At 52.5% G+C, this 26,710-nt stretch overlaps 3 protein-coding genes across 14 annotated transcripts in view; 2 read left to right on the top strand and 1 right to left on the bottom strand.

Annotated features, from left to right (window-relative positions):
• The window catches only part of Znf385c (zinc finger protein 385C), a 53,102-nt gene extending 34,463 nt beyond the window's left edge, over window positions 1-18,639 (top strand). For 6 of the 11 annotated variants that reach the window (XM_042282796.2, XM_076543386.1, XM_076543383.1 and 3 more), the window contains 7 exons: window positions 9,323-9,471; window positions 12,097-12,207; window positions 14,008-14,173; window positions 15,565-15,864; window positions 16,266-16,462; window positions 16,682-16,792; window positions 17,254-18,639. In XM_042282796.2, the coding sequence (XP_042138730.1) occupies window positions 9,323-9,471; window positions 12,097-12,207; window positions 14,008-14,173; window positions 15,565-15,864; window positions 16,266-16,462; window positions 16,682-16,792; window positions 17,254-17,490 (1,271 nt within the window). In that variant the 3' untranslated portion in view covers window positions 17,491-18,639. The remainder of the gene's footprint in view (window positions 1-9,322; window positions 9,472-12,096; window positions 12,208-14,007; window positions 14,174-15,564; window positions 15,865-16,265; window positions 16,463-16,681; window positions 16,793-17,253) is intronic. The other 5 variants (XM_076543384.1, XM_076543392.1, XM_076543389.1 and 2 more) reach the window with 3 other exon arrangements.
• C8H17orf113 (chromosome 8 C17orf113 homolog) lies at window positions 4,330-7,873 on the top strand. The gene is given in 14 exon segments (XM_042282795.2): window positions 4,330-4,420; window positions 4,423-4,507; window positions 4,510-4,605; window positions 4,608-4,702; window positions 4,704-4,881; window positions 4,884-4,936; window positions 6,411-6,572; window positions 6,574-6,815; window positions 6,817-7,027; window positions 7,029-7,194; window positions 7,197-7,454; window positions 7,457-7,637; window positions 7,639-7,671; window positions 7,673-7,873. Coding segments are annotated over 14 exon segments (1,857 nt in total). The 5' UTR covers window positions 4,330-4,399; the 3' UTR covers window positions 7,749-7,873.
• On the bottom strand, window positions 18,575-26,403 carry Nkiras2 (NFKB inhibitor interacting Ras like 2). 2 transcript variants are annotated; one of them, XM_042282809.2, is made up of 4 exons: window positions 26,267-26,403; window positions 21,676-21,783; window positions 20,706-20,947; window positions 18,575-20,145 (listed from the first exon to the last, which is right to left on the bottom strand). In XM_042282809.2, the coding sequence occupies exons 2-4, from the start codon at window positions 21,767-21,769 to the stop codon at window positions 19,906-19,908; spliced, it is 576 nt and encodes a 191-aa protein (XP_042138743.1). In that variant the 5' UTR covers window positions 21,770-21,783; window positions 26,267-26,403; the 3' UTR covers window positions 18,575-19,905. The 2 variants fall into 2 exon arrangements, with proteins under 2 accessions (XP_042138743.1, XP_006992952.1); XM_006992890.4 differs by lacking the exon at window positions 26,267-26,403 and adding an exon at window positions 22,922-23,077.
• Between the last annotated feature and the right edge of the window lie 307 nt (window positions 26,404-26,710).

The raw sequence follows: 26,710 nt of genomic DNA, 5'->3' as shown, positions 1-26,710 counted from the left end.
ATGCACTGCCACACCTGTCTCTCGGGGAACTTTTGGAGAAAGGCGGCTCTCAAAGGTTTCTGGAAAGCTCTTTCAGGGACAGGGGTCTGGAGGCAGAGGGTCAAACGAGGCATAGTGGAGTTTTCTAGCTATTGGGCTTTGGAGTTCCTCGCTTGAACAGGGTCCGAAGCATCAGCACACTCCAGACATCCCAGAAGTGAGAGAGAGGCTCTGGTGAATGTGAGGAGGGACCCTCGGCCATACTTAGAATCCTACTCGGGAGTGGAGTGGGCAAATATTGGGTCTCAGTTCAATCTGCACCCCATCCCCAACCCCTGTGTTGCCACTTTCCACCTCACCTTTGGCCCTCCCTCTGGATTTCCATTTTCTTTGCATATTAAAAAGTCATTAGCATATATTAATTATGCATACAGATGGGTTTTATCATGACATTTTTTCTTTCTTTCTTCCTTCCTTCCTTCCTTCCTTCCTTCCTTCCTTCCTTCCTTCTTTCCTTCTTTCTTTCTTCCTTTCTTTCTTTCTTTCTTTGTTTTTTCGAGACAGGGTTTCTCTGTGTTGTTTGGTGCCTGTCCTGGATCTCACTTTGTAGACCAGGCTGGCCTCGAACTCACAGAGATCCACTTGGCTCTGCCTCCCGAGTGCTGGGATTAAAAGCATGCGCCACCACTGCCCGGCTAATCATGACATTTTCATACTCGCTATTTACTGTATGTTGGTTCTATCCCCATCATCCTCCCTTGTCTGCTCCTGCTGACTCCCTTCCTCTTCCCAAATAATCCCCCTTCTACGTCCACAGTTTGCTGCTGTTCTTTTCTTTCTTGGTGAGCCAATGAGTTTCATTAAGGTTGCTTGCTGGAGCATGCATGTAGGAGAGGTTATTTACAGGACTGTGGATGCCTGACCCATGGCTACACCACTAAAGAAAAATGCCTCTCCCACCACTAGGAAGCACTAACTACGTGTAGACCTCCCAGGGAGATGTAGGGCCTCATGGGCCTCTCCCTCTGAGCTTTTGTTTTATCTATGATAGAAACAGTATTGTTACCTTTCTATGTGCATGTGTGTGCACACATGTGTGCCTCTGGGAGGTCTCTACCTCTGCCCTGGGCTTGGAGTGCTGTGGGAGGAAAAGGGGAATGTTTGGTCGGGTGATCTTATGAGTCAGATGTATCTGGTTTGGTAGGGAAGTGTGTGCACACACTTGTGTCCTGGGTCCCCATCTCAGTGTGTTTGCATCTTTCTTTGCCAAGGAGTGTGCCGCTCAGCTCGTGCCGCTCAGCCCATGCTTAGGGTTTCTAGTTATCTAAAGACATCTGGAAGGGTCTGTGTCCACTGATCTGTTGTTGATCGTGCCCATCTGTGTGTACATGCAGGCTCCCACTGGGCGCCTGAGGGGATGTGTGTCACCGCATGAGCATCATGTCCTAGACATTAGACTTGGTCTCACCATGGGGAGATGTATGTGCACACGTGCCCGGCATCTACGTCTAGCACTGTCTGTGTGGGTGGCTACCTCTGGATCTCGGAGGTGGGCATCAATCTTTTCCAATGATGGCACAACTACAAAATGTGGTTTCCTTGGACCCTGTCTGTTGGGTGGCAGCCAGGGTGATGTTATTCCATTAAGATGCCCGCTCTCCTGCCCCTGAATTCTAATGAAGCATCCCCAGGGTCTAAGGACCACTGTCTGGAACAGCGTCATTTGGCCTTCACCTTCCCAGGTTCCACATACAATCTTTGATTGAAAACATGTTCCCATTTTAGTGTTCTCATCACCCTGCTGCAGGATGGATGGGATACTCGGGTTCTAGGAATACGGGAGGAATCTGTCACCTGATCTTGGTGTTGTGTTTGTCTCCCATTCTTCCATCCTTTGGGTGGTAGGCAGGATAAAATGTCGATATCACAGGCTGTTGGGAAGAAAAGGTGAGGGAGGAAGGTATTTTAACCCACTAGCAGGTGCCCAAGGTCGATCTGCTGCACATGCGCATGCTTGAACCCCCTCACCCCCCTTCACACACACACACACACACACACACACACACACACACACACACACACGGCTTGCTTTTTAAAATTCTTTCTACAAATTTTGTGATACGTGTTTTAGAAGTCAGGTACTATTATTGCCCTATCTGGAGTTCACACATGAAGAAGTTACTGGTCTGGGGATGTGACTCAGCTTGTAGCGTTCTTGCCTAATATTCAGAGACCCCTGGTTTTGAGCTCCAGCATGCATAGAGCTGGATGTGATGGACACATCCATAATCAGGGGCTAGAGGTAGGAGAATAAGACGTTCAAGGTCATCTTTTTTTTGGTGTGGAGGGGGGCGTTTCAAGACAGGGTTTCTCTGTGTAGTTTTGGTGCCTGTTCCGGATAGGCTCAGTAGACCAGGCTGGCCTCAAACTCACAGAGATCTGCCTGGCTCTGCGTCTCGAGTTCTGGGATTAAAGGCATGCGCCAGCGCCACTTGGCCAAGGCCGTCCTTTTTATAGCATGTTTGAAGCCAGCCTGGTCTACATGTGACACCCTATCTCAAAGAGAGAAAAAAGAGAAGCTGGTTGTCTTTCCTGTCCTTGGGGAATGTACTTGAGGGAAGTGCCGTGAGGCAACAGAACCAGAAATGTGTAAGGGGTGGGCTGGAGGGGACAGCAGGGGCAATGACGAAAACTGGCGGCACTTCCTGGATAACGGCTTTCGGTTGCAGATACACAGAGAACTCACTGCACATGGGGAACTGCCTCAGACAGGAGGCCAGATGCCAGTGCAGCTGTCAGGATCAGGGTAGCAGAGGGGATGTCTGAGATGATCTCAAGGAGTGGAGGCGGGGGTACTGATCAAGGAGAGAAGAATGGGAATTCTAGGCTCAGGGAATGAGGGTGCCTAGAGTGTTCGGGGACCTGGGTTCAATCTCCAGGGAGACAGAGATGGAGAGAGAGACAGAGATGGAGAGAGAGAGAGACAGACAGAAAGAGACAGAGATGGAAAGAGAGACAGAGAGACGGAGCACAGTAACAACTTCAGCAGCTTTATGAAATAGCCTTTTTTGGAGGTGGCTAGGCAGGCAGGAGTGCTAAAAATCCAGAGATATTCAGAGGTTGGGGAAGTCTCGGCCCTTGGCATGGTGCTTGACTTAAGTCGTAAGGTCTCATTGAAGAGGCAAAGCAAAGGATCAGCCGGATCAGCGTGAGCTGACTGTTCTCTGGCTGTAGGGAACAGTGCAGAATCAGAGACTCCTCCAGTGACCAGTGCAAGAGGGTGACAGCCTGACCTGGGCCTGGGCAGGAAGGCGGAGAGGAGAGGCATGTAGCCCGCGGTTTGCAGTGTGGCCTATGGCAGCAGGAAGCTGAGCATTCTGACTGTACCTCCGCTGCTTGAGGCTTGAGAAACCTTGGGGAGTGACTTAGTCCATTGTCTCAGTTTCCCCACCCATAGACAGTAATAATCTTGGTCTTCGTGGGGAATTGTGTGGGGTCTTAACCTAGGGCCTGGCTCAGTTTCCGCTGACTGGATAAACTGTAGCTGCTGCTGCTGCTGCTGCTGCTGCTGCTGCTGCTGCTGCTATTTGGCACAAGAGGAGACAAACATCACTTCACTGGGAGGTACAGTTGGCAGGTCCAACCCAACCGGACAAGAACTTCAGATCTCAGAAGAGACTCATCCTGGCCTCATGTCTGTGGGCAGGTAGAGGCTACCCAGCTGGTTATACTCAGTCTGCAGCCCAGCCCGTAGTCTGTCCTCACTCTGTGGCCTATTTCTGAGCTACCCTCCCCAGGACCACACGCTAGTGTTCCTAAGTATGAGCCAGCACCTGTGTGTGGAGAGACAGATGTACTAGGGGAAAGCAGATGGCCTTGAGATGCCCAGCTGCGTATTGACTTCCTTCTGATAATACAGGTGTCTATGGACTTTGAGGACGACATCCTGTGGGTTAGGAATCAGGAGGTCCGTGTTGTAGTCCTAGCTCAGCTACAAAATACTCAGGAGCCCTGAGAATCACATCTGTCTCCAGGACTCACTTTTAACAATCTCGACTATGTTTTAAGACGCTACAGCAGCCATTGCCAGTCAGTACCTTCCTTGTCCTGGGTAGAGGGAGGCCCTTAGAGGGAGCTGGGGGTCCCTTCCCTTTCCCCAGCGTGGCTCAATGCATGACTCTGCACGCATCCCCGTGGACAGCTTAGTCCCCTACTCCCCCCTAAATATCTCTCCCTTGTCTCTTTCATCTCTGGTCTCCTATGGCACAGCTGGAATAAATTTTCCAAGCTAAGTTGGATGGCTGGTCCCCCTTGGCTTGGTGGGTTGTCTCGCCTCTCCACCAGCTTCCTTATCTAGGGAGTTGCTGTGAGGCCATGAGCATTAGGAGGGGATCCTGGGTCCCCTGCCCTGAGAGCAGGCATGGTGCCCCCTGGGAAGAAGCCCCCGCTGGAGAGGCCTCCCACTCCAACCAGAAGTGCAAGCCACTCAGTGAGCAGTGGAAGGAGGAGCTTCCCTGACTGAACTCTGATGACAAGTGAAGCTGATGCTCCGTCTAGAATGTCGCCAGGCCATGGTGCGCAACAAGCGTGGCAAAGCCCGGAATGCCGTCGCGGTGGGCACTAACACGTCCAACACCATGCCCTGCTGCATGGTGTCACCTCAGGCGCTCACCGCCAGGCTCTGGCAGCCAACCAGGGTCAGCCCGCTCTGGAAGGCTCTGCTTGAGGGTGAAGGGACCTGTGGCAGCCTGACAACCACTCCCACCTCTGGGGCCATCAAGGCGGAGGCAGACCTAGCTGAGGTGGCTGTGCTGACCACTGTGGACTACGTGGCTAAAAATGTGCCCGATAACCAATGTTCTGCCCTGCTTGAGCTGCAGAGGTTCAACCTGTGCCAGGCACTGTTGGCACAGAGCGTGGCGAATACTGCAGCCCCATGAGGGTGAGGGATATGCAGGTGGGTGGCAGCCAGAGCTAAGGGGAGGACTAAGCGGGAGGGAGGCTCTCAGCCACCTGGGTTTGCCAGGCCCCTGGGTAGGAACCACCATACTTCATTCATACCTCCACTATGTCAGACCTTCACCAGGGGCTGCCTACGGGCCTGGCACCGGGTCGGCCACATTGAGTACAACAGTGAAGAAGCCAGAGCTGGCCCGTCATTGGGTGAACAGTCACACTTCCCACTCCCTGGGCCAGAGGTTGGAAACTGGTGATCTGGGGCCCTGATTGACGATGTATCATTGGGTTTGATGAGTTTTTTAAAAAACTCAATTTAATTTCAATTTTAAAAACTCAGCTGGGTGTGGTGGCACACATCTTTTAATCCCAGTGCTTGGGAGGCAGAGGCAGGAAGGATCTCTGTGAGTTCCAGGCCAGCCGGGTGGACAAAGTGAGTTCCAAAACAATACAAAACAAAACATTCAGAAATAGATGTAGTGGCACACGCCTGTAATCCCAGCACTTGGGAGAGTAAGGCAGGAAGATCAGAAGTCAAGGTTATCTTTAGCTACATGGTGAACTGGAGGCCAGCCTGGGATATATTAAAAAAACAAAAGGCCGGGTGGTAGTGGCGCATGCCTTTAATCCCAGCACTCGGGAGGCAGAGCCAGGCGGATCTCTGTGAGTTTGAGGCCAGCCTGGGCTACAGAGAGAGTTCAACCAGAAAAGGCGCAAAGCTACACAGAGAAACCCTGTCTCGAAAAACAAAAAAAACAAAAAAACAAAAAAACCAAAAAAAAAAACAAAAAACAAACACCAAAAAACCAAGAGACGGTCAAGAACTGGCTTTGTGATATCCACTGGAAAAGGAAGTCTTCCCGCTTCCAGGGTAGGGTATTGTATAGTCCAGAGCCTGGACTTTCCATGGATTTCCTACTTTTATCCCTGATTCCACTTCAAGTTATAAACCGCTCATGTGGCTTCTAGAGCTGTGAACTCTGCAGCTCTGCCTGGGTTCAGCTGCATGAGTTGGGGTGGGGTGAGGGTTGGATTCATTCTACAGAGACAAATCCCACATAGCTGAGACCCTTGGATGGCTGGGGATTGCTAGTGAATATGTCTATTAGTGAGTCCCTGAGCTATCAAATAAAGGGTAAGCCCTGCCCCTGCAGGAATAAAGCAGATTGGGGCCAGACAAAGAACACCAAACAACAAAACAACAAAAACAAACAAACAAAAAACACAAAAAAGCAAAGGCACAGCATTCCACCCTTCTTAGCATTCTTTATGGTTTGTGAATCGCTTTACATTCGTAAATGCAATGACAAAGGTTTACATTTCTAACTCATGGTAGCCTTTTTAGGGAGACGAGGGCGGGCAGGCATTAGAGCTGAGAAAACCGAAGCTCAGACAGATAAAGTGACTTGCCCAGGATAGCACAGTCAATAAGTGACAAAGAGTCTGCCTGGCCCCAAACTTGGCGCCTGTTGCAGGTGGCTGTTGCCGGTGTCTTGCACGCAGAGGCCTATCAGCACCTGAAAGCATGTCCATATGTGGGGTTGGTATTAGAAGAGACCAGGGACTGGGCAGAGTCCCATACTCTGTCCCTGTTGGCCACTTTGGTGTCCCCATGTGATGGCCAGCCCGCTACCACTTTTTTTGGGCAGTGTAGAGCTACAGGAGGGTGAGGCTATCGCTTGCCCACGCCTAGACATCCTACAGGTTTTTGGCATATCTGCACCCAAACTGGCCTGGCTCAATTCAAGCCTCCCCAGTAACATACTGGGGAGTGTCGGCCTGCAGCTCAGGGCCACTTGCCCATTGCTCATGGATCTTCACTGTCTCCCTGGCCCGACATACCCTAAGCCCCCTGTCTATCTGGGTGAATATGAGAGCATATGCCTTGTTCTATCTGCATGGTGACCCCAGTTCCTACATGATCCCTGAGCTCCGTGCAGCCTTGGACCGTGTAGCTATTGACTTGGCGGATCCTCGGCCAGTATGCTGGTCCTCTGTGTTGCCCATTGTGGAAGTAGTGGCTGAGGCCTGGCCTTGCTTGGTGCGCATTTGCCCTGGCCTCCCCGGGTGGACGGCTGCTGCACTGGCCTCAGCCATGTGCCAGTTCCCAATTCACTTCCGTAGCCTTCAACCCCACGCTGCTCTACGCTCTGCCTTTGGTGCAGAAGCTTGCCCTGGTCCTGCAGCACAAAGACCCGGACCTGGTCTTGCTGCAGCCGGTGGTGATGGCAGGCACAGCTTCGCTGCAAGCTCAGCGCGGCTCCAGGGCTTCCTGCAGTAACTGGCGATTTCTGAGCCCGCCCCCAATGCGGGGCTGCTGCTGGGGCTGCTAGGCAACTCCAGGGCTTCTCTGCTAGGCTTGGGGCACCTCCAGGAAGCTTTCCAGGGTTCCATGCGTGCGCGTGCGTGGGGTGTGCCCTTCCCCAGACTCTGTTTGGATGCGGTGGCGATGATCTTCGATTGGGGCGCGCACGGCCAGGGGGCTCTTTGAGTGCTGCTGCAGGGCACTGGTGCACCAGCGTGCTGGGCGACTTCGTGTTCTTCAAACGCATGGTGGCCAGCCTCGGGCGCCTCTGCCCACGGGCTCTGTGAGCCAAGCTGGCGTGCGTACATTCTGAGCTGGACGAATTCTTCCCTAACTTCTCCTCCCGAGTCTTGGTGCTGCCCTTGGACGCGGGGCTGCTGGGCAAGGTGGGCAGCGCCGCAAGTTGCGTGGTGGAGACAGAGCGGCCCGGGCGGGCCATGGTGGCCACATGGTGAAGATCGCGATCCATGCCGCCCCCCACTGCATGAGTGGAGCTCTTAGAAAGTAGATGGGAGAAGGACTCCTGGGGTGGCACTTCACTCGGGTGGCGGCCTCCCCTCCCCTTAGCCCATGGCAGTGGAAATTGAAGGGAGAGCACACACAGCCTTAACCGTACTAACCTCAAGCTGACCTACTGTGCTGTCCCTGCTCTTCAGCAGTTCAGACCTCTGGCCTGTGAGGAAAGAGGAGCCGGGGCAAGTGGTAGAGGTGCTAGCGAGGGTCTGGACAGTCCCAGTGCCTTCTGGCCTTTCAGAGTTTGCTTTTCCTCTCTGTTGGGCTTGAGGAATGGGGGAACAGAGGTGAAGAAGACCAGGTCCCTGAGAATTTCCTCGTCCCATGCTTTGCAGTGTCTCTTTCCCCAAGAGATTGCCATCCAAATGCAGTGCTTGTTTCTCTCCCACAGCGCAGTGCTAGCTGGGCACAAACTAATAGACCAAGTGCACGATGATTCCAGGGAGGCAGTGGTGCTCTGCCTCCCCACCTCCTCCCCCTCCCCCTGCTGCCCCAGGGCTTTTCTGTAATGACTGTGTTTATAGGCATACATCTGCAGATGCTAAATAAACCCATCTTATGTTTCAGAGGGTTAACACCCAAGAATTGAAAAGGACTTCTTTTGGTTTTGCAATTACAGGTCCCAAGAAAGTCTCCAATAACCTGGATTGATATCTGCTTCTCTCTCTCTCTCTCTCTCTCTCTCTCTCTCTCTCTCTCTCTCTCTCTCTCTCTCTCTCTCCTTCCTTAAAACTTGGTTTGTCGGTTCCCAGCTCTCTCCTGCTCCGCTTTACACTGTTAAGACTAAAGATTGTAAAACCACAGTGTTGTTCCTGGGGGTCCTGAGGACTGGTTTGGGGTCTCACCAGAACTAGAGACCCAAACCTTCAGAATTCTGTGGGTTTCTTTCTTATTTAATTTTTTGGGACCTTTTAGATTTATTTTATATGTATGAATGCTTTTGCCTGCTGCATATATGTATGGGCACTCTGTGTGTGCCTGATGCCTGGAGAGGTCAGAAGCAGGCGTTGCGTCTGCTGGAACTGAAGTTACAGTTGTGAGCTGGGAATCAAACCTAGGTCCTGTAGAAGAATGACCAGTGCTCTAACCACTGTGCCATCTCTCCAGCCCCGTGCTGTGGGTTTGTTTTCATCCCTTCTGTGAGTGGTGTGGAGCCTAAAGGGAGAGACGGGACAGTTAGTGAGAGGAAAGGGAACTGACCTTTCCATACACTCCCTGAGTTCGGTGCTTTGGGATAAAGCGGGAACACAGAACACCAGGCTGTCAACATAGTTGTGTGTATGTCGACCCTGACTCCTCCGACCCCTCTCTTGGCTGGGCTCCCTTTTGGGTGTCTATTTGGGTCACTGTGCTGACCCTGTCTGTGAGAGAGGGTTACTCTTCTGCCTAGGAGGCTTGAGCTGTAGACTCCCTGACTCTGCTTCCCCGACTGGGTTCGGCTGGTGCAGTTATAAAGAGGGAGCCAGGAGTTCCTGTCCTGGCTGTAAAACAGCCTTTCTTTGCGGCAGCAGAGGTGGGAGAGAGCCCTCTGGCTCCTCACTTCAGACCCTGCCCTTCTTCCTCCTGCAGCAGGCCCGGCCTCCAGCGCCCCCAGCCCCCTGCTGGCCTCCCTGACCCTGCCCACCCGGCCTCTGCAAACCCCGCTGGACTTCAAGCACTTGCTCGCCCTCCACTTCAATGGCACCGCCCCGCTCAGTCTCTTCCCCAACTTCAGCACGGTATGGGCTGGGCAGGAGGGTGGGAACGTATGCAAATGTGGGGGTGGGCAAGGAAGGTGACTCAGCGGACCCTAGGTGCTACCAAATAGGGACCCAGAACCCAGCTGTCTCCTAGCTAGAGATGATATCATTCCCACCCCATATCACAACTGCCCAGAGATGATTTTTTTCTGTGGCTGATCCAGATGTGTCTGTGTGCACTTGGATTGTGTCTTTGATTTTTGGGTTAAAGATTATTTTATTATTTCTCTATTTAATCATGTGTTTGAGTCATTGTATGTTCCCATGTGTGTGTACAAATGCCTGTGCGTGTGCAGCAGTCAGAAGGAGGTCACTGGATGTCCTGGAGCTCCTGTTTTCTCAGTGAGACTAGGGACCAGCAAGACCCAGCAATCCTCCTGCCTCTGTCCCCATTGGAGCTGCGATTACAGATTTGCCAGGGCACCTGGTTGGTTGTGTGGGTGCTGGGATCCGAACTCCCGTCCTCATGGTAGCACAGCAAGTGCTTTTCACTGCTGAGCCATCGCGCTACATCTTGAGTTATGTCTTTGTGTTGGAGCTTGTGTCTCTGGAGGTCTGTGTGTTAAGGGTGGGTGTGGATTTGTGTATTGTTTGTGAGGACTTTTGTGTGTGTGCCTAAGGAGTTGTATGTTCTATGTGTGCATGTGAATCTGAGGGCTTTGGATGTCTGTTCCTTCTCTTATGTGCTGGTATGTATGTGTTTTAGGTGACTGAGAGACCATCTGTGGTTGGATAATATCTAGAGCGGCTTTCTGCTCGTGAGTCTGTGACTGCTTCTAAGCTCATGTGCCTGGTGTCTGTATATTTCTCTCTCATGTGCATGCATGTGGTGTGGTGTGGTGGTGGTGGTAGTGTGTGTGTGTGTGTGTGTGTGTGTGTGTGTGTGTGTGTGCACTCATTTATGTGTGTGGGGGTGTAGGACAAATGTTAGGAGTACCCCATGAGGTGTGAGGAACAGCACCCCTTTTCATTCTGAAAATCGGATGAAATCGTGGATGAACTCCACTCCTTCCTCAGAAGACTATGTCACATGTCCTCCCAGTAACCTTTTGTCCCCTCCAGGGTTGAATGGAAGTCCTGAGGAGTATGAGACATTTGGGCATGGGTCTATGGGCTTCAACCCCCACTGTCATTTACAGATGCTCAAAGGCACTGTCTCTCAAAGGCAGGTGACACCACTGTTGGCCCAGTGCCAACACCTCCGGTTAAGGTCCTGACGCTGGTTCTGCTCTACCTTGGCACTGTCCAGGTTGGAACCTGTTCTCAGGGCAGTCTCTCCAGCATATTCTCCTCCCTGCCTCTGGTTCCCTCCCGTGGGAAGGAAGGTTTGGGAAGTTCCTTGTGACTAACCCAGACAACTTCTGGTTTGAATCCAACAACCTAGGCCCCTAAAGGACGGCAAGGTGGCCCTACCTTTAATGCTAGCACTCTGGAGAGTCAGGCAGAAGGAATGTGTGTAATGACAACCTGGGCTATACAGTCAGTCAAAGGCCGGTCTGAGCTACGTGGTGAGACTCTGTGTCAAAACAGAACAAAACCCCAAAACTTAGGCCCCTGAGAAAAGACAACAGGAAAAATAACGTTGAAGTGGCTTAGAGTATAGGTCAATTGGCAGAGTGCTCGCCCAGCATGCGCAAAGCTAGGGTTTGATTCTCAGCCCTGCATAAATCAGACGTGGTGACACAGGCCTTTAATCCCAACACTTGGGCGGTAGAGGCAGGAGGGACAATTTAAGGTCACCCTCAACTACAAAGTACAAAGTGAGTTAGAGACCAGCCTAGACTGCTCGAGACTCTACAAAGAAAAAAAAAAGAAAAGAAAATTGCATGATGTTGCATTTCTATCGTCCCAATACTTGGAAGCAGAGGCAGGAAGACCGGACATCCAAGGCCAGCCTGTGCTAGATTAGACCTTGCCATAGATAGATAGATGATAGATAGATAGATAGATAGATAGATAGATAGATAGATAGATAGATAGATAGACAGACAGATGGAAAGAATGTACAAAACTTAAAATGGAGAAAAGAAAGAAAACACTCAAGCTCATGTTCCAAAGGGACAATCCTGCTACTTGGGGGGCCTCAGGCCTCCCTGTGCTGTCCTGCTTGGCCACTCGCCTCCCTGGTCATGGCTTTCACTCTCCTTAGTAGGCATCAGACTCTGGGACAGCCGCAGAGCTGGCGAGTCAGGTAGGGTTTCCCGCCCCCACCCGCAGGGCCAGACATAAAAGCTGGGTTGGGAGAAAGGGAACCCCACCCTCCACAGCGTCTTTGTCCCTCCCTGCTGTGGTCTGTGCTCAACTCTTTGTCCCAGTGCTGCACCCCTTCGAAAAGAGAAAACGGAACCCCCAAACTAAGATCAGAAGGGCAGCAAGAGATGTCAAGGTGATCCTGCGAGAGTCAGGCCGTGACTCTAAGTGTTCAGGTCACTCTGGCCATCCCCTTGCCGCCTGACAGATCGGCTCTGCCTGCTGCCTGGATTAGGCTGTCCCCTCGTCTGGGGTACAGCTGCAGGGCAGGAGAGGTCTGGGAGGCTGACCGGATTTGGAACTGCACCTCTGGAGCGTGCAGGAAGAACTGAGCTCTGTCATTCACCCTCACAGATGGACCCTGTCCAGAAAGCTGTCATCAGCCACACGTTTGGGGTCCCCTCCCCTCTGAAGAAGAAGCTGTTCATCTCCTGTAACATCTGTCACCTGAGGTTCAACTCAGCGGTGAGAGGGAGTCGTGGAAATGGCTGGGAGGGATCTGGGCCTCCTTTGGACCGTTGTAAAGGAACGGTGCTCCAACTCCCCGCCCTCTGCTGACTCCTGCCCCCTCTCATAACCCCTCCCGCCCACATGTAGCCTACTGGGATTCCATTTTCTCCTCTCTGCTTCACACACATCTTTTGGATGTCCCAGAGGCCGTAGTATGAGCTCCTGGTCTTGACCCGAGATGTTTAAAGCATGTATTCACCCCAGTATCTTTGAGGGGAGGGGCTGGAACTTGTTATAGAAACTAGGCTGGTCTCAAACTCACAGAGGTCACCTGTCACTGCCTCCCTAGTGCTGGTATGAAATATGTGCACCACCATGCCCAGGCTCAGTGAACTGTGTTGTTGCTGTTGAGACAGAGTTTCACTATGTAGCTCTAGCTGTCCTGGAACTAGAGACCAGGCAGGCCTCGAACTCACAGAAATCTGCCTGCCTCTGCCTCCCTCGTGTTGGGATTAAAGGTGTGCACTACTATACTTCATCATCTTAATGGACTCCCATGATGCATCTGTGAGAGGCAGAGAGGCACAATTACCTTCTATCTCCACTTTTCTGAGGAGGACAGTCTCAGAGTGGTAAACAGCTTGCCTGAGGACACTGCTGGGAACCATCATTGCCAGGATTTGAACCCAGTCCTGGCTGACCCTGAGGTCTGCATACACCCACCGCAGCCTATCCTGGGGGAGAGGAGGATCTTTACCATAGGGTTTGGGTTAGATGTCAAAACCACTGTGGACTGCAGCCGGAGAGTTCAAGGAAGGGCTGTGGAGGCTTGTCTTTCCCACCTTTGGGAAATAGGACTTGAGAAGCCACAGTAGAGACTCTTAGTGAAGTAGAGAGGATGCTGATAGCCCAGCTGTGTTCTTTCCAGTTGCTTAGGTCACATCATTCCACAAAAAAAAAAAAAAAAAAAGGCAAAGAGAATTGGAAGGGACATGTCTCTACACCTAGGCCCTGGCAGAATGGCTGGGCCAAATCAAAATGCTCAATTTAAAAAAATGAACAATGGGATGAATGTTTTTGGAGTACATAAGCCCCAAATATGAGTACTTCTGTGCTTTCCATATGTGTACCCCTTAACATTCAGGAGCTCTACTTTACAAACTGGACTTACAATTCCTATCCCATTTTACCTGGACAGTCACAAAGCTTCAAGCTGGCCACAGTGCTGTACACCTGCGATGCCAGCACTTGGGAGGCTGAGGCAGGAGGATCAGAAGTTTAAAGCCAACCTGGAGCACATAATAAGTAGTCCACTTCCAGAATATTCTGTATATACAGGCAGACACTAAGGGAATCACTTGGTGAATGTCCCTGGACTCAGCCCTTCTGGATCTGGGAACACACAGCAGAAGCAAACAGGGCTGGAGGATGCAGCCCCAGGGGAGAGAGCTTTTGCCTAGCTCCCATGAGACTATGTTCAATCCCAGTTCAACACACACACACACACACACACACACACACACACACACACACACACACACACTTATGGGTGAGGAAATTCAGTGAGGTCCTGTGACTTACCTAAAGAAGCACAGCTTATAAATGGCTGAGCTGGGTTCTGAAGGCAGAGGCTTTGGAGTTCCTGTGAGGACGCTTTCTGTAAACCTCAGGACCAGATGCATGTGGGGATGACGGGGACACTGACTTCAGCTCTTGTGCCCCAGCCTTGTGCCCCTGGAACCCCAGATCCCTCTGGCCGGTCCCCCTGCTCAACATCAGTCCTGGATGAGGCATGACCTCCCCTCCCTTTTCCAGAACCAGGCAGAAGCTCATTACAAGGGCCACAGACATGCCAGAAAACTCAAGGCTGTCGAGGCTGCCAAGAGCAAGCAGAGGCCTCGAAACCTGACCCCAAATGGGACGGTGGCATCTTCAGCCTCACCTCCAGCCAGTGGAGGTCCCGGAAGTCCACAGAGCAGAGGTCAGTCCTGAACTCGAGTCCCCCATCGAGGCTGGCTTCTGACAATGGCTTAAGTGACTCTGGCTCTTCACTAGCTTTCTTTTTTCCAATTTGGGTTGTCTTTGTTGTTGTTATTGTGTTGTTTTGTGCGTGCGCGCGTGAGTGTGTGCGTGCGTGCATGACCATGGAACAGAAAGGCCAAAAGAGGGCATACGATCCCTGGAGCTGGAGTACGAGCGGCTGGGAGGGGCCTAGCGTGGGTGCTGGGGGTCGTCATGGCTGCAAGAGCTGCGAATGCTCTTAACCCTCTTAACCGGTGAGCCATCTCTCGCCCCCCACCACCTTTCTTGCTGGGAAATTCTTCTGTATACACAGGCAGGGGCAGACACCGACTGTTTACTGACTTTGCTCGGGCTCATCTGGATCAGGTAACATGCTGCCGGGCACGCCTAGCCTGAGCCAGGATCCTTCCTAACTACTACCTGTGTTCGTTCCCTAACCCTGGCAGAACAAACGGCTACCAAGTGGGTGGCCGAAACAGTAGAAACATATGTTCTCCACCATCCAGAGGTCAGCGGTCTGCAAACAAATGTGGATATGTTTGGTTGTTTTTATTTTCCTGAGGGCCAGAGGGAGAGAAGCCCCTGCACCACTGTCCTCCACACCCCTTACAGACCAAGGAGGGAGAACTGAGAGGTCTGGGTCTGCCTGGGCTATGCATTGAGTCCAAGGCTAGCCTAGGTTCCATAAGACCCTGTCACAGAAAACAAAAGACAGGGGGCTGGGTGTGTAGCCCAGTGGGTAGAGTGTTTACATACCACATGGGAAATCCTGGGTTGGATCCCAGCACCAACACAGACCCAGGCATAGTGGCCCAAACCCATGATCACAACACTTGGGAGGTGGGGGCAGGAGGATTAAAAGTTCAAGGGCATCCTCAGCTACATAGTGAGTTCATGACCAGCATGAGATGCACGAGACCCTGACCAAAAACAAACACACACCTGCCAACATTCGTTATGTGTTTGAGTTTACATGTAGCGGTTTTTGGTTTTTGCCGCTGTGTGTTACTCTAGTGCGTGGATATGCCACCGTTCTCCTGTGTGATGGACTCTGCAATTTCCAGTTTTATGCTATTATGAATAATATTTTATAGACATTCTAGCACATCTTTCTGGTTAAGACTTCTGCTTACTTAATGCTGAGGCGCTAGAATGTCAGGGCACCCCGCTCCTTCTAGTTTTATGACTTTTACACAGGGAAACTGAGGCCCGAGTTTGCCTAGAGAGTCGGTGGCAAGGTGAGCCTAGCTTTCCTTGCACTGGGAAGCTTTCCACCCACCCACACTGTTCCCACCATCAGTGCTGAGCCTCAGAGGCCGGACTCTCCCCCTATGTCCCATTTCCTTGCAGATCCTGCATCCCCTCCTCTCGGCCCTTCACTTCAGCTATCACCGACCCCAGACACATCAGCCAGAGAACCAGCCCACTCAGACCTCTCGGATGCCGCTGCTTCCTCTTCCTCTTCTTCCTCTTCCTGCCCACCCTGCTCCCCGGATCCTGGCTCTAGAGAAGCACCAGGGTCCGAGTCAGGAGAAGTGGCTGCGGGAAGTGGAGTGAATGGGGAAGGCAGGCGTGAAAAAGGGTGCCTCTACTGCCCTACGTGTAAAGTGACAGCAAACTCAGCCTCTCAGCTGCAGGCTCACAACACAGGTCAGTGCTCCCCAGGATCCAGGGCATCTATGGCCAGGTGACAGAGGAACCCTACCCACGGTTACTAAGCAGGCATTACTGGGTTCTCCTCTTGATCCCAAGGGAGGGGGCATTGGGAAGAGAAGTCTGCAGCAACCACAACTGAAGGTTACTACGGACAGGAGGACCCTCTTCCATTCTTGGGTCAAAAGAAAAGGGCTTTGGTCCAGATGCCTGTAAGAAGGCCTTCCTTGGGGGATGTCCACAGGAAGCCACAGACAAGCCAGGCATGCTGGGAAGGGAAGCCCACATGGCTGGAGCGCTGTGTGTGTGCAGAGTAAAAGGTTTGCAAGGGGGCAGCCGGCTAACTTAGTTTGATGCCATGGCCTCCCTTCTGTACCGACAGACTGCTTTCCTTCCAGGAGCTAAGCACCGATGGATGGTGGAAGGGCATCAAGGGGCTCCCCGAAGGGGCCGGGGCCGTCCTGTGTCCCGGGGAGGGGCTGGACACAAGACAAAGAGAGTGATAGGAAACCGTGGGGGTCGGCAGGGACCCAGCCCTCCCTTCCACTGTGCCCTTTGTCAGCTCCAGGTCAATTCAGAGACCCAACTCAAGCAGGTAGGAGAAGGAAGACCGGGACTGGGTGGGCATCAGAGCAAGGGAGGAAGGGTTGATGCCCACTGGTGGGTGGATGTGGCAGGGCAAGAAGGCTGCCTGGGGCTGCCCCATCGTGAGAACCCCTCGTGTGTGGGTTGAATGTGAGATCTGTCTGGGCAACAGACTAACTTGGGGTCCTGTGGTCTTCCTCATCTCACCCCCATTCTGTCTGTCTGTTAGCACATGAGCAGCCGGAGGCACAAAGATCGCCTGGCTGGGAAGCCCCCCAAGCCCTCCAGCCAGCAGAGCAAACTGCAGAAACAGGCAGCTCTGGCTGTGAGTGTCCTCAAGGTACCTGTCTCTAGGCAACCGTCTCCGAGGGAGGGAGGAGAAGGGGCCAGCTGAAAGGCTTAGGGCGTGGCAGGAAGGTGCCAGCCCTGCAGCTGCCTGGGCAGGGGCAGGGTTAGGGCTGGGTTGGGCTATGCCCAGAGGAATTTCCGGTGGGTGGGGTGGGCTAAGGTCATAATATGGGGGCAAAAGCCAGGGGTGGGTGTGCTTATTCTAGGGACCGTCTCTTCCTCCTCCTCCTCCTCCCAGTGTCCTGGCTCTGCCTGTCCTGAGGTTGTGCATCTGCTGGGCAGGAAGACAGGTGGCCCAGCAAGCCCTCTGGAATGGCTGTTCGGGGGTGGGAAGGAGGCGGTTAGACTCTAAAAGTCACGTCCCTGAGGCAAAAAAGCTTCTGGATGTGTCCCCGGGAGGGGGTGGGCTTCTCTGGTATCGGAGACCCTATTTCTCTCTTTGTTTTTTTGTAGTCTAAATTGGCCTTGCAGAAGCAACTCACCAAGACACTGGCAGCCCGCTTCCTGCCCAGTCCGCTGCCCACCACAGCTGCTGCCATCTGTGCCCTGCCCGGGCCCCTGGCCCTCCGGCCTGCCGCAGCAGCAGCTGCCACCCTCTTCCCAGCTCCTGTCCTGGGTCCGGCTCTGTTCCGTGCTCCAGCAGGGGCCGTCCGCCCGGCTGCAGGACCCATCCTCTTTGCCCCCTATTAGGGGTCCCAGGATGGCCACATCCTCTCTCTTCCTGGCAAGCACTTGTCTCCACATCCCAGGGACTGCCTTTGGCCATTTGTGGGTTCCCACCCAACCTGGGGGCAACTGCTCTTCCCTCGGACTGGGATCTTTCCAGTCCCCTGGGTCTGAGGACTGTCATTACTCTCCTCTCCTGGGCCAGTCCTGGGCTGCCCTGCATCTATGGCTCCATGAATCCCAAAGATCTATGCAAAGTCACAGTCCCAGCCACATGGTGCTCTCACACCCCCACCCCATCCAGACTCACAGTGCAGACTCCACATCTTAGCTCCCACAAGCCAGCCTCTCTCTTGCCATGTTCTAGGGTCCTCTGAACAACCACTGGAAAAAGGGAGCTCACACTGACTGGGTTGGAACCTATTAGCCGTGTTTACCATGTGGTAGCCAGGTGTGGTGGTACATGCCTACAATCCTGGTATCTGGACCATGAGTTCAGTCAGTTTGGGCCATATAGCTAGATATTGTTTCAAAACAAACACAAAAGTTGACCATGGAGTATGGCACAGGACCATGGAGGTAAGAGGCCCCCCAAAGTCCTTCAAAGTACTGTAAAAGTGAGGCAGAGCTGAGGGGAAGCTCCATCTTCTCTGTAGGGGTGAGGCTAGGTGAGAGTGGTGATCAGGCTGGACCTGACTGTAGCCCTGGCTGGTCTGGAACTCTGTAGACCAGGCTGGCAAACGCAAGAGATCCACTTGCCTCTGCCTCTTGAGTGACGGGATTAAAGGTGTGCACCACCCTGCCTGGCCCTGGCTTTAACAGAAGTGACCTGTCTTACCACAGCTGTCCTTCTTAACTTTTCAGTGGTTTCCCTTGAACCCCACCTCTAAGGGGGGGCTCTCCACTCCAGACTGGGGTCCAGTCTCTCCAACTGTGGAGCTCAGGGCTGGTACAGTCCTACATGCCCTTAAGATCCACTTCCACTTTGCCAAAGCCAGTACCACCCCCACTCAATATGGGACTCCGCCAGTATCTCTACTTGTATCCCCCCTCTCCCCGAAAGCTATTTCCAATGGGGCAAGAAGAAAAGGGTTCAGGGGAGGGAAACTTTTTGATAACAGCAGTTGTGGTTTTATTGTGTCCAACACATTAATAAATGAACTTCAAGCCTGAGCCTGTAGATGCCCTGACTCTCCCTGGGCACCAGCCCCTTCTCGCGTGCTCTGAAGAGGAGGGTGGTACAGGAGGTGGCCTGGCTGTAGTGTCTAACTCACGTGAGGTGCGCGCATCAGAGGCTCAAGGTGGGCACCAGAAGTTGTGGGTTACGGGCTCCCTTGAGAGCACAACCCCGGATGCAAGGCCTGGCAGCTCCCAGGAAGCTGCTACTGGTTTGCCTGGTTCTGTTCAGGCATCTGAGGTAAGAAGGAAGGGCTGGAGGAGGGGCTTATCCCACCTTCACCAGGGTAGCAGGCAGACACATACAGAGAATATAAATATAAATCCAGCCACTAGCCGAAAACAACCCCGAGGGATGGACACCAGCCCTACGGGTGGGTCCAGACGGTGCTCCTCGGCGCACAGAGTGCGCTCCTGCCCCCTGGTGGTTAGCAGAGGCTGGTCCAGCCGCCAGGGCTGGTAGGTATAGCACCTTGAAGAGGGTGAAGCAGGGGCAGAGACACAGGAGGCCCAAGCCACCTAGTGTAGAAAACTACCGAGTATCCAAGCTCCTGTCAAATCACAGATGAGAAAACTGACGCCCAGAGAAGAATGGCCTTGGGAGGTCACAGGGTGACGGACAGGCCAGTCATCATTCCACTCCACCGCAACCAATGAGGCCTCTGCTCCCAGAGCAGGAAGAGGAAGTGAAACGGCTGGGAGATGGGTGGAGGTCAAACAGAAAACGCCACTCCCAGAAGCCTGGCTTTTCCCAGCCTTGGACAGGCCAGGGGAAAGGTCAGGGTGAGGGACGAGGAGCCAAACCTAAGATCAGCAAGTATAACCGTGCGCTCACAATACCTGGTCCCTTTCTCAGGCCCAGGTTGGTGCTGGGTTACTGGCAGGAAATTTAGAGAGCTGGAATCCCTGATAGGAGCTAGACCCTGGACTGGGCACTTTGGCATGACAGCCCTGCTTCCTGCCCAGGCAGATGGAAGAGACACTATGTACCCTAAGTGTCCAGGTGACTGTGGAGAAAATGTGATGTGAGCTGGGGGCAGGGTGGGCTATCATGGAAGGGTCACGGGGAAGGCCAGCAATCAAGTTCTCTTGCACTTCTTGGAGTTAAGAGGGGACAAAAGTAGCACTGGCCTGGGCCGGCCCAGCTTCCTGGCCTGGAGGGTCGTTCCCTTACTGATTGGAAGAACAGCTTGCTTCTGCGCCCCTGTGCCCTCAGCCCATCCTGGAATGGGGTTGGAACGGTAAAGACAGAAGGGCAGCCCTTCAGCCATCCAGGGAGCCACTGCCCTTGTTCTTGCGGCTGAGAGGGAAGGCGGACTTGCTCTGGGGCTGGGTCATCTTGCTGGCCAGGTAGATGAAAGGCTCCAGGAGGGAACGGCGGTCGGCCACTGACACCTCCCACAGTTTCACCTTCTCTGACTTGGCCCAATGCTGTGCCACATCCGGGTCGACACGACGCTGCTCCTGCAGGTCACACTTGTTGCCAAGGACCACGATGGTGACCTAGAGAAGAGAGACAAGAGTAGAGGCTGGCTGGGTGGTGGTGGCACACGTCTTTAATCTCAGCACTCGGGAGGCAGAAGCAGGAGGGTCTCTGCGAGTTCAAGGCCAGGCTGGTCTACAGAGTGTGAGTTCCAGGACAGGCAGAGCTGTTACAGAGAGACTCTGTTTTGAAAAAAAAGAAAAAGAGTAGAGGCTGTATATGTGCAGTGGCTCAGGATCAGGAGGAGCTGGCAGCTGCAGTTCCCAGAGGTCAACGGCTTACACAATTGTGGAGGACTGGCAAGAGCATGGGATCACAGGGAAGAAAGATTATGGGGAGCTTTGGGTATTCGAAGGGACCCTACTAAACCAAAGAAAAGTCTCTTTCAACTGTCCGATCACAAGGCCACCTCTTGTGTGGAGATGGCTGAAGACCCTCTCCAGTGACCTTCACAGTCTTCTGGCTCCTAGACTACCCCTTGGCAAATGAGCACAATGGGAACCATGCCAGCACCCCAAAGCCGGCCAAGGACCCATGCTCTCCTAACACTGGGCTCCCAGCAGGAGTCCGGGACACGCACCTCCTTCTTGTCCTTGGACTTGTCGATTTCCTTCTTGAGCAGCTCAACGCGCTGAAACGATTCTCGGCTGTCTGTGCTGTAGACCAGGACGTAGCCATCAGTGCAGGAGAAGCAGTGCCTGGGCAGCTCGGCCCCATCTCGGAGACCCCGCGTATCGTAGAAACGCACTTGCTCCCGCACCCCTCGGTCTGTCTCAATGGAGCCTACGTAGATGTCTTCCTGGGTCTCAATCATCTCAGAACCTGGGTTAAAATGAGACTTGACTAAGAGTCAAGGGAGATGGGAAATGTGAGGGAGGTAGACGTCCTAATGAGCTGACTAGCCATGGAGCATAAGGAATGAGAGGGCTCAGGAGAGGCCAGACTTGAGAGAGTTGGACAGAAATGACCTGGGGAATGAAGGTCATGTCATTATCACACTAAGCAAAAGTGCAACACAAAACTGGGTACGGTGCCACACACCTTGAATCAAAGCTCTTGGAGGGGCAAGGACAGGGGCAGGTTGATCTCTGTGAGTTCCAGGCTAGCCTGGTCTATATGGTGAGGCCATCTCAAAGATGATAATAATAACAACAAAGTAGAGAGTTGCAGAAGCAGACACCACACATCCACCTCTGACCTCTGCACAATATGCACACACATGGGCATGCATGCACAGAAATGCACATTCGCAGAAGCGCCAGGTGGGGTTTTTTCCTATCGTGGCTTTGGGTGTCTTCCTTCTAGATTTGTTTGATGTTGTAGAACTGGGGAGTACAATGTTTTGCTTTTTTTTCTCCACTGCTGGGGTTCAAACCCAAGGCCTACTCCATGTTAGACCAGGACTCTAGGAGTCAGTCATGCCCTTAGCCCCAATTTTGAGGATGTAAAAGGAGCTGGTGCCCTTTTTGGCCCTTTGTGTTCCTAAGGTGATCAAATCCATTGCCATATCCGACATCGTCCACCAGTCCGCCAGCCCCGGCAACACTCACCCACAACATGGTTCCCGTACAGGAGCTGCTCAAGAATGGAAGTTTTGCCCACCGAGGCCTGGCCGCACACGACCACCTTGCAGCTCTTCCCCATGGTTAGCTTTCCACCTTGAAGAACAGAGGTAGTGTGGTAAGGGAAGATGAAATTCAGAGAGACAACGGAATGGGGAAGCTCCAGGGTTTCAGCAGCACCTTGGCATGTTTACATGCGCTACTGAGCAGTGAACTGTACTGTAATCAACCTGCTTGTCCCAGGAGTGGCCAGGATTTGGCACACCACCATAAAGGGAGAGGCCCAGAGTGTGGTTTAAGAAAACAGCTGGCCAGGTTCTTCCTGGTGCACAGGAGGTCCAGGACACCAATGACTGAAGGAAGTTCCACAAGCACTCTTGCTCTTTTTCTGTCTGTTTGTGTTCTGTTGTTTTTTTTTTTTTGAGACAGGACCTCATAAAGCTCAAGCCAGTTTCCAGAGGATGAAAGAGTTGAATCTGGCTTTGAGCTGATTCTCTTGCCTCTACCTCTCAAGTGCTGGAAGTACAGGCATGTGCACACCAGGCTGTTTTCTCTCTTTAACTAGGACCCCCACGAAGAAAGAAGCACAAATTAAGATTTCTGAAGTCATCTTCTCGGGGAGAGGGTTCAAATACAGAGAATAGCTTGCTCCCGAATAACTGAAGTCATCTTCTCGGGGAGAGTGTGCAAATATAGAGAATAACTTGCTCCTGAATGACTAATTGGGTGAGAATAAATTCTAACCATTCCCATTCAGGTCCACGGGTAAAAAAAAAAAAAAAAAAAAAAAGAACATCAGATAAGAAGTGATCGACAGAATCATAGGAAAGGGGCTTTGGAAAGGGATTTTACGGCCCTTGGACTGACAGGCACAGAGAGAAAGCTCAGATTTATACACTCTCTGAAGAGACTCCGGAGAGTGGTCTCCTAAAGGGAAACTTCCAAACACAGGCTCCTGGGGAGCTCCGGTGATCTCCCCTCCCTGCCCCGCAGAAAGCAGAGATCCAGCCCCAAAGGGGTGCCGAGCAAAAACCTCTCCAGGAGCGTCTCCTGAAACCGATCTCCACCCCATGGTCTGAGCGTTTTAGTAAGGCAGACTCGAGAGGCTGCCAGAGGCCGCCGCCACAGACTTCCCCTGAAGGGCACCCCTCAGAAACTATCAGAGGCAGAGACAGGACAAGCGAAGTGAACCAGGGTCAGAGGCCGATCTGAGCCCCGCCTCCCAGCTCCATACCTCCGGGGTCCCCGCAGCACTCCCGCTGAGGTGCCCCCCGGAGTGGGCCGGACCATGGGAGGAGCGGTTCGACTGTAAGGACGCCCCTCTTCCTCTGGGTGGAAGTACTTGCCCTGGAGGCCCGTCCCCCTCCCAACGTCCGGCCTTCAAGACAACTTCCGGCGGCGCAAAGCGAGCACTGATTGCACAGCGCCCCCAGAGGTCGGCGGGGGAATGCCGGCTAGAACTTGTGGTTGTGTATGGATACCAAGCTGATGCTTCCGGGCTCTGATACCGAAATGTTCTCTCTCTAACGAACAATAATTCTTCGTTAATCCTATCATCTATTAGACAAGTTTTTTTCTTTCTTGGCAGTGCTATGAATGGAACCCAGGTTCTTTCATATATAAGGAAGGTGGTCTTTGAACCTGGAATTTATTTTTATTTTTTTGAAACAAGGTTTCTCTATGTAGCCCTGGCTGTCCTAGAACTCAGGCTATGGACAAGGCTGGCCTTGAACTCACAGAGATCCTTTCTGCCTCTGCCTCTCAATTGCTGAGACTAAGGGTGTGTGCCACCACACCTGCCTAAACCTGGAATTTTTTGACCCTGGAATAGGTCTCACATTTGTATCCCAGCACTTGGAGGTGAAGTGGGATGATTTTGAGTTCAAAGACAACATAGTCTACAGAGACCCTGTTTCAAAAAACAAAACAAAAGCCCTACTTTGTCTTGTCTCTGCCTGTAGCTCTAATTCTAATTGGCCTTAATAATAAAAACCTGGAGTCAGATATCGGGGTAAATGCTGAAAGATCAGAAAAGTAGAGGAGCAGCCACTCGAGACTTCTTACCTCTACTGAATCCTCAGGCCAAGGGGGCTGAGATCCTGTTTCCTCCCGCCTTATATTACCGTCTCCACCTTCCCAGTGCTGGGATTAAAGGTGTGAGCTTCCCATGTGCTGGGATTAAAGGTGTGAGCTTCCCATGTGCTGGGATCAAAGGTATGATCCTCCCTAGTGCTGGGATTAAAGGTGTGAGCCTCCACTGCCTGGCTCTGTTTCTCCTTTAGACTGGATCAATCTCATGTAGCCCAGGGTAGCCTTGAACTCCCGATCTTCCTGCTCACTCCTCCCAAGTGCTGGGATGAAAGATGTGAACCAACCACCACTGCCTGGCCTCTATGGCGAACTAGTGGCTAGCTCTGCACTCCGGGCAAGCTTTACTTGTTAGAGCACAAACAAAATATCACATGTGCCTTGTGTAGGGCCATATATATGCAAAGGAAGTTAGAGTTTCTGCCCGTAAGTTCACTGTCTAGAAGAGTTAAACATCTAAACCAAAAATCACCGCACACTATGATGAAGGCTGTTACTGAGGTGGGGTGATATGGGCGCAGCAGAGGGGCATTTAACTTGGGGGCAGCTGACAGCAGAGGGAGGAGAAGGACATGCCTGTGTTCAGGTTTGAAGGACTGAGGAGGACAAAAATGTCTAAAGCAGAGGAAATACCGCAAGAACCATGACATTTCTGGAGCCACAAATCCCTGGGAGTTCAATATTGACTGCAGGGAGTAGCCAAATAACAGAGATATGTGGTAAGTCGGAGACCAAACTCACAGTAATAGAAAGCCACTGGTAGATTTATACCAGGGCAATGACATGATCCATCCACTTTTGCAAGAAAGGTCATTCTTTTAGAAGAACCAAGGCTTGACTGAGATGAGACCGAGGGACAGTTAAGAGACTAGTGTAGTCTCTGAGTTTATTTGCCTTTTTTTTCTTTTTTCTTTTTTTGTTGTTGTTTTGAGACAGGGTTCCTCTGTGTAGTTTTGATGCCTGTCTTGGATCTCGATCTGTAGACCAGGCTGGCCTCGAACTCACAGAGATCCACCTGCCTCTGCCTCCCGAGTGCTGGGATTAAAGGCATGCGCCCCCCCCCCCCCCCCCCCGCCGCCGCCGCCGCCGCCGCCACCACCACCACCACCACCACCACCACCACCACCACCACCCAGCTATTTATTTGCTTTTAATGGCAAGATTCTGGGATGAAAAAGAGACTTATGAATGTGTGGCCAGCGAATGCAGAAGTGTTGACGACAGATTGAAAGTCAAGAACAACACTGAGAACTGCATGGTTTGCCCCACGTTTTGTTGTGGCAGCCAACTTGTGTGGAGGCAGGAGGATCAGAAGTTCAAGGTTACATAGAAAGTTTGAGCAAAGACTGAGTTACATGAAACTTTGTCTCAAAACAAACTAACAAATAGGTTGAGCTTTGGGGCTTTTTGAAACACCTAAGAGATGATAGGTAATTGGTGATGGAAGTGTAGAAGTCGGAAAAAGAGGGGGGGGCGGCTGTAGAGAAGGTTTGGTGGTGAAAAGCATTAGCTGCTCTTCTAGAGGACACTGTTCCCAGCACCCGTGTTGGACTGTTCACAGCTACCGGTTAACTCCAGCTCCAGGGGATCTGAAACCCTCTTCTGGCCTCTGCAGGCATCTGCAGACATGTGGCATGCACTCACAAAGACACATACACACACACACAATTTTTTAAATGTCTAGGCAACGGGAAGAATCGATAGTTAGGATGAAATGAAAGCTGTGAGAGCCGGGCGGTGGTGGCGCACGCCTTTAATCCCAGCACTCGTGAGGCAGAGGCAGGTGGATCTCAGTGAGTTTGAGGCCAGCCTGGTCTATAGAGCAAGGACAGGCACCAAAACTACACGGAGAATCCCTGTCTCCAAACAACACCCCCTCCCCCCGCCTCCCCCCAAAAATGCTGAGAGTAGATGAGTTAGGTTCAGCTAAGACGACAGGAAGTTGGGAGAAAGTAAAAAACAGATTGGTCCACGAATTAGCCTGTATACTGTGAGGGGAGCCACGGGCAGGCAGGGCAGGCAGGTGGTGAGGTTCTTGCCATCCCACCCCCAACCAACAGTGCGGGTAGAGGCTGAATAGCCTCTCTCGGGCCACTGAGCCACAGCTCTCTCTCATTTTCTATCTATCTAGTGGCCCCCGTGGTTCCAGTTCCCTCAGTAAAGATAAGGACCTACAAAGTACGTTAGGGGCCTCCACACACAGTTTTCCTTAAGGGAAGGGGCACAGACACTGTCAAAATTCCACTGTCTTCTTATTTTCGTTCCTTCTGGCTTTAAATTACAACCTCGAAGTCCTCTCCTCCGCACGTTTAACCTCAGAGGGCCCCAACCGAACTCAACTCCACAAATACTGACGGGTGTTGTGGTGGGTACTACAAAATGATTAAGCCGTCTTCCCAAATCCAGACCGCGTTTGGCCAGCAGACAAGCGTGCTGGGTAGAGTTTATGAGAGGTAGGAGGACACGGGACACTAAGGAAAAGGGACCTCACCCCATGAGCTGCCTTATAAACTCCGGGGCAGGGGCTGGGGCGCCATGTCCTCCTCTCTAGACTTAATGCTGAGATGGCACTCCCAAGCGGCTGACATGAAAGCGGTCTCATAAAAGGGTTCGCGTCATGAGGGGTGATGAACCAGCTGGTGCTTGGAGATCCGTGGAGGATGAAAGGCGCAGGGTGAAGACGCCCTGCGTTCCCCTCGCTTGGCTGGGCAGGGCTTCCCGTCACCGATGAAAGCTGGGGGCCTGGGCTCAAAGTAGCTCTTCATGCCTTGGCGGGGAGGAAGCTGTGCACACACTCCGAGGTCGGGAAAGGTAGTGGCGGACGGCTATCTTTCCTCCCATCTTGGATGACCTGTCTCCACCCACCCGGGACTCCCAAGCTGCGCCGGAGACGCTCTAGGATTGCGAGTTGTTATGGCAACCAGGCTGTCGGGCT

This window comes from Peromyscus maniculatus, chromosome 8 (assembly GCF_049852395.1).
Source record: "Peromyscus maniculatus bairdii isolate BWxNUB_F1_BW_parent chromosome 8, HU_Pman_BW_mat_3.1, whole genome shotgun sequence".
NCBI classification, from domain to species: Eukaryota; Metazoa; Chordata; class Mammalia; order Rodentia; family Cricetidae; genus Peromyscus; species Peromyscus maniculatus.
Note: the sequence above shows the minus strand (reverse complement) of the source record. Positions and strands in the feature narration are given on the sequence as shown.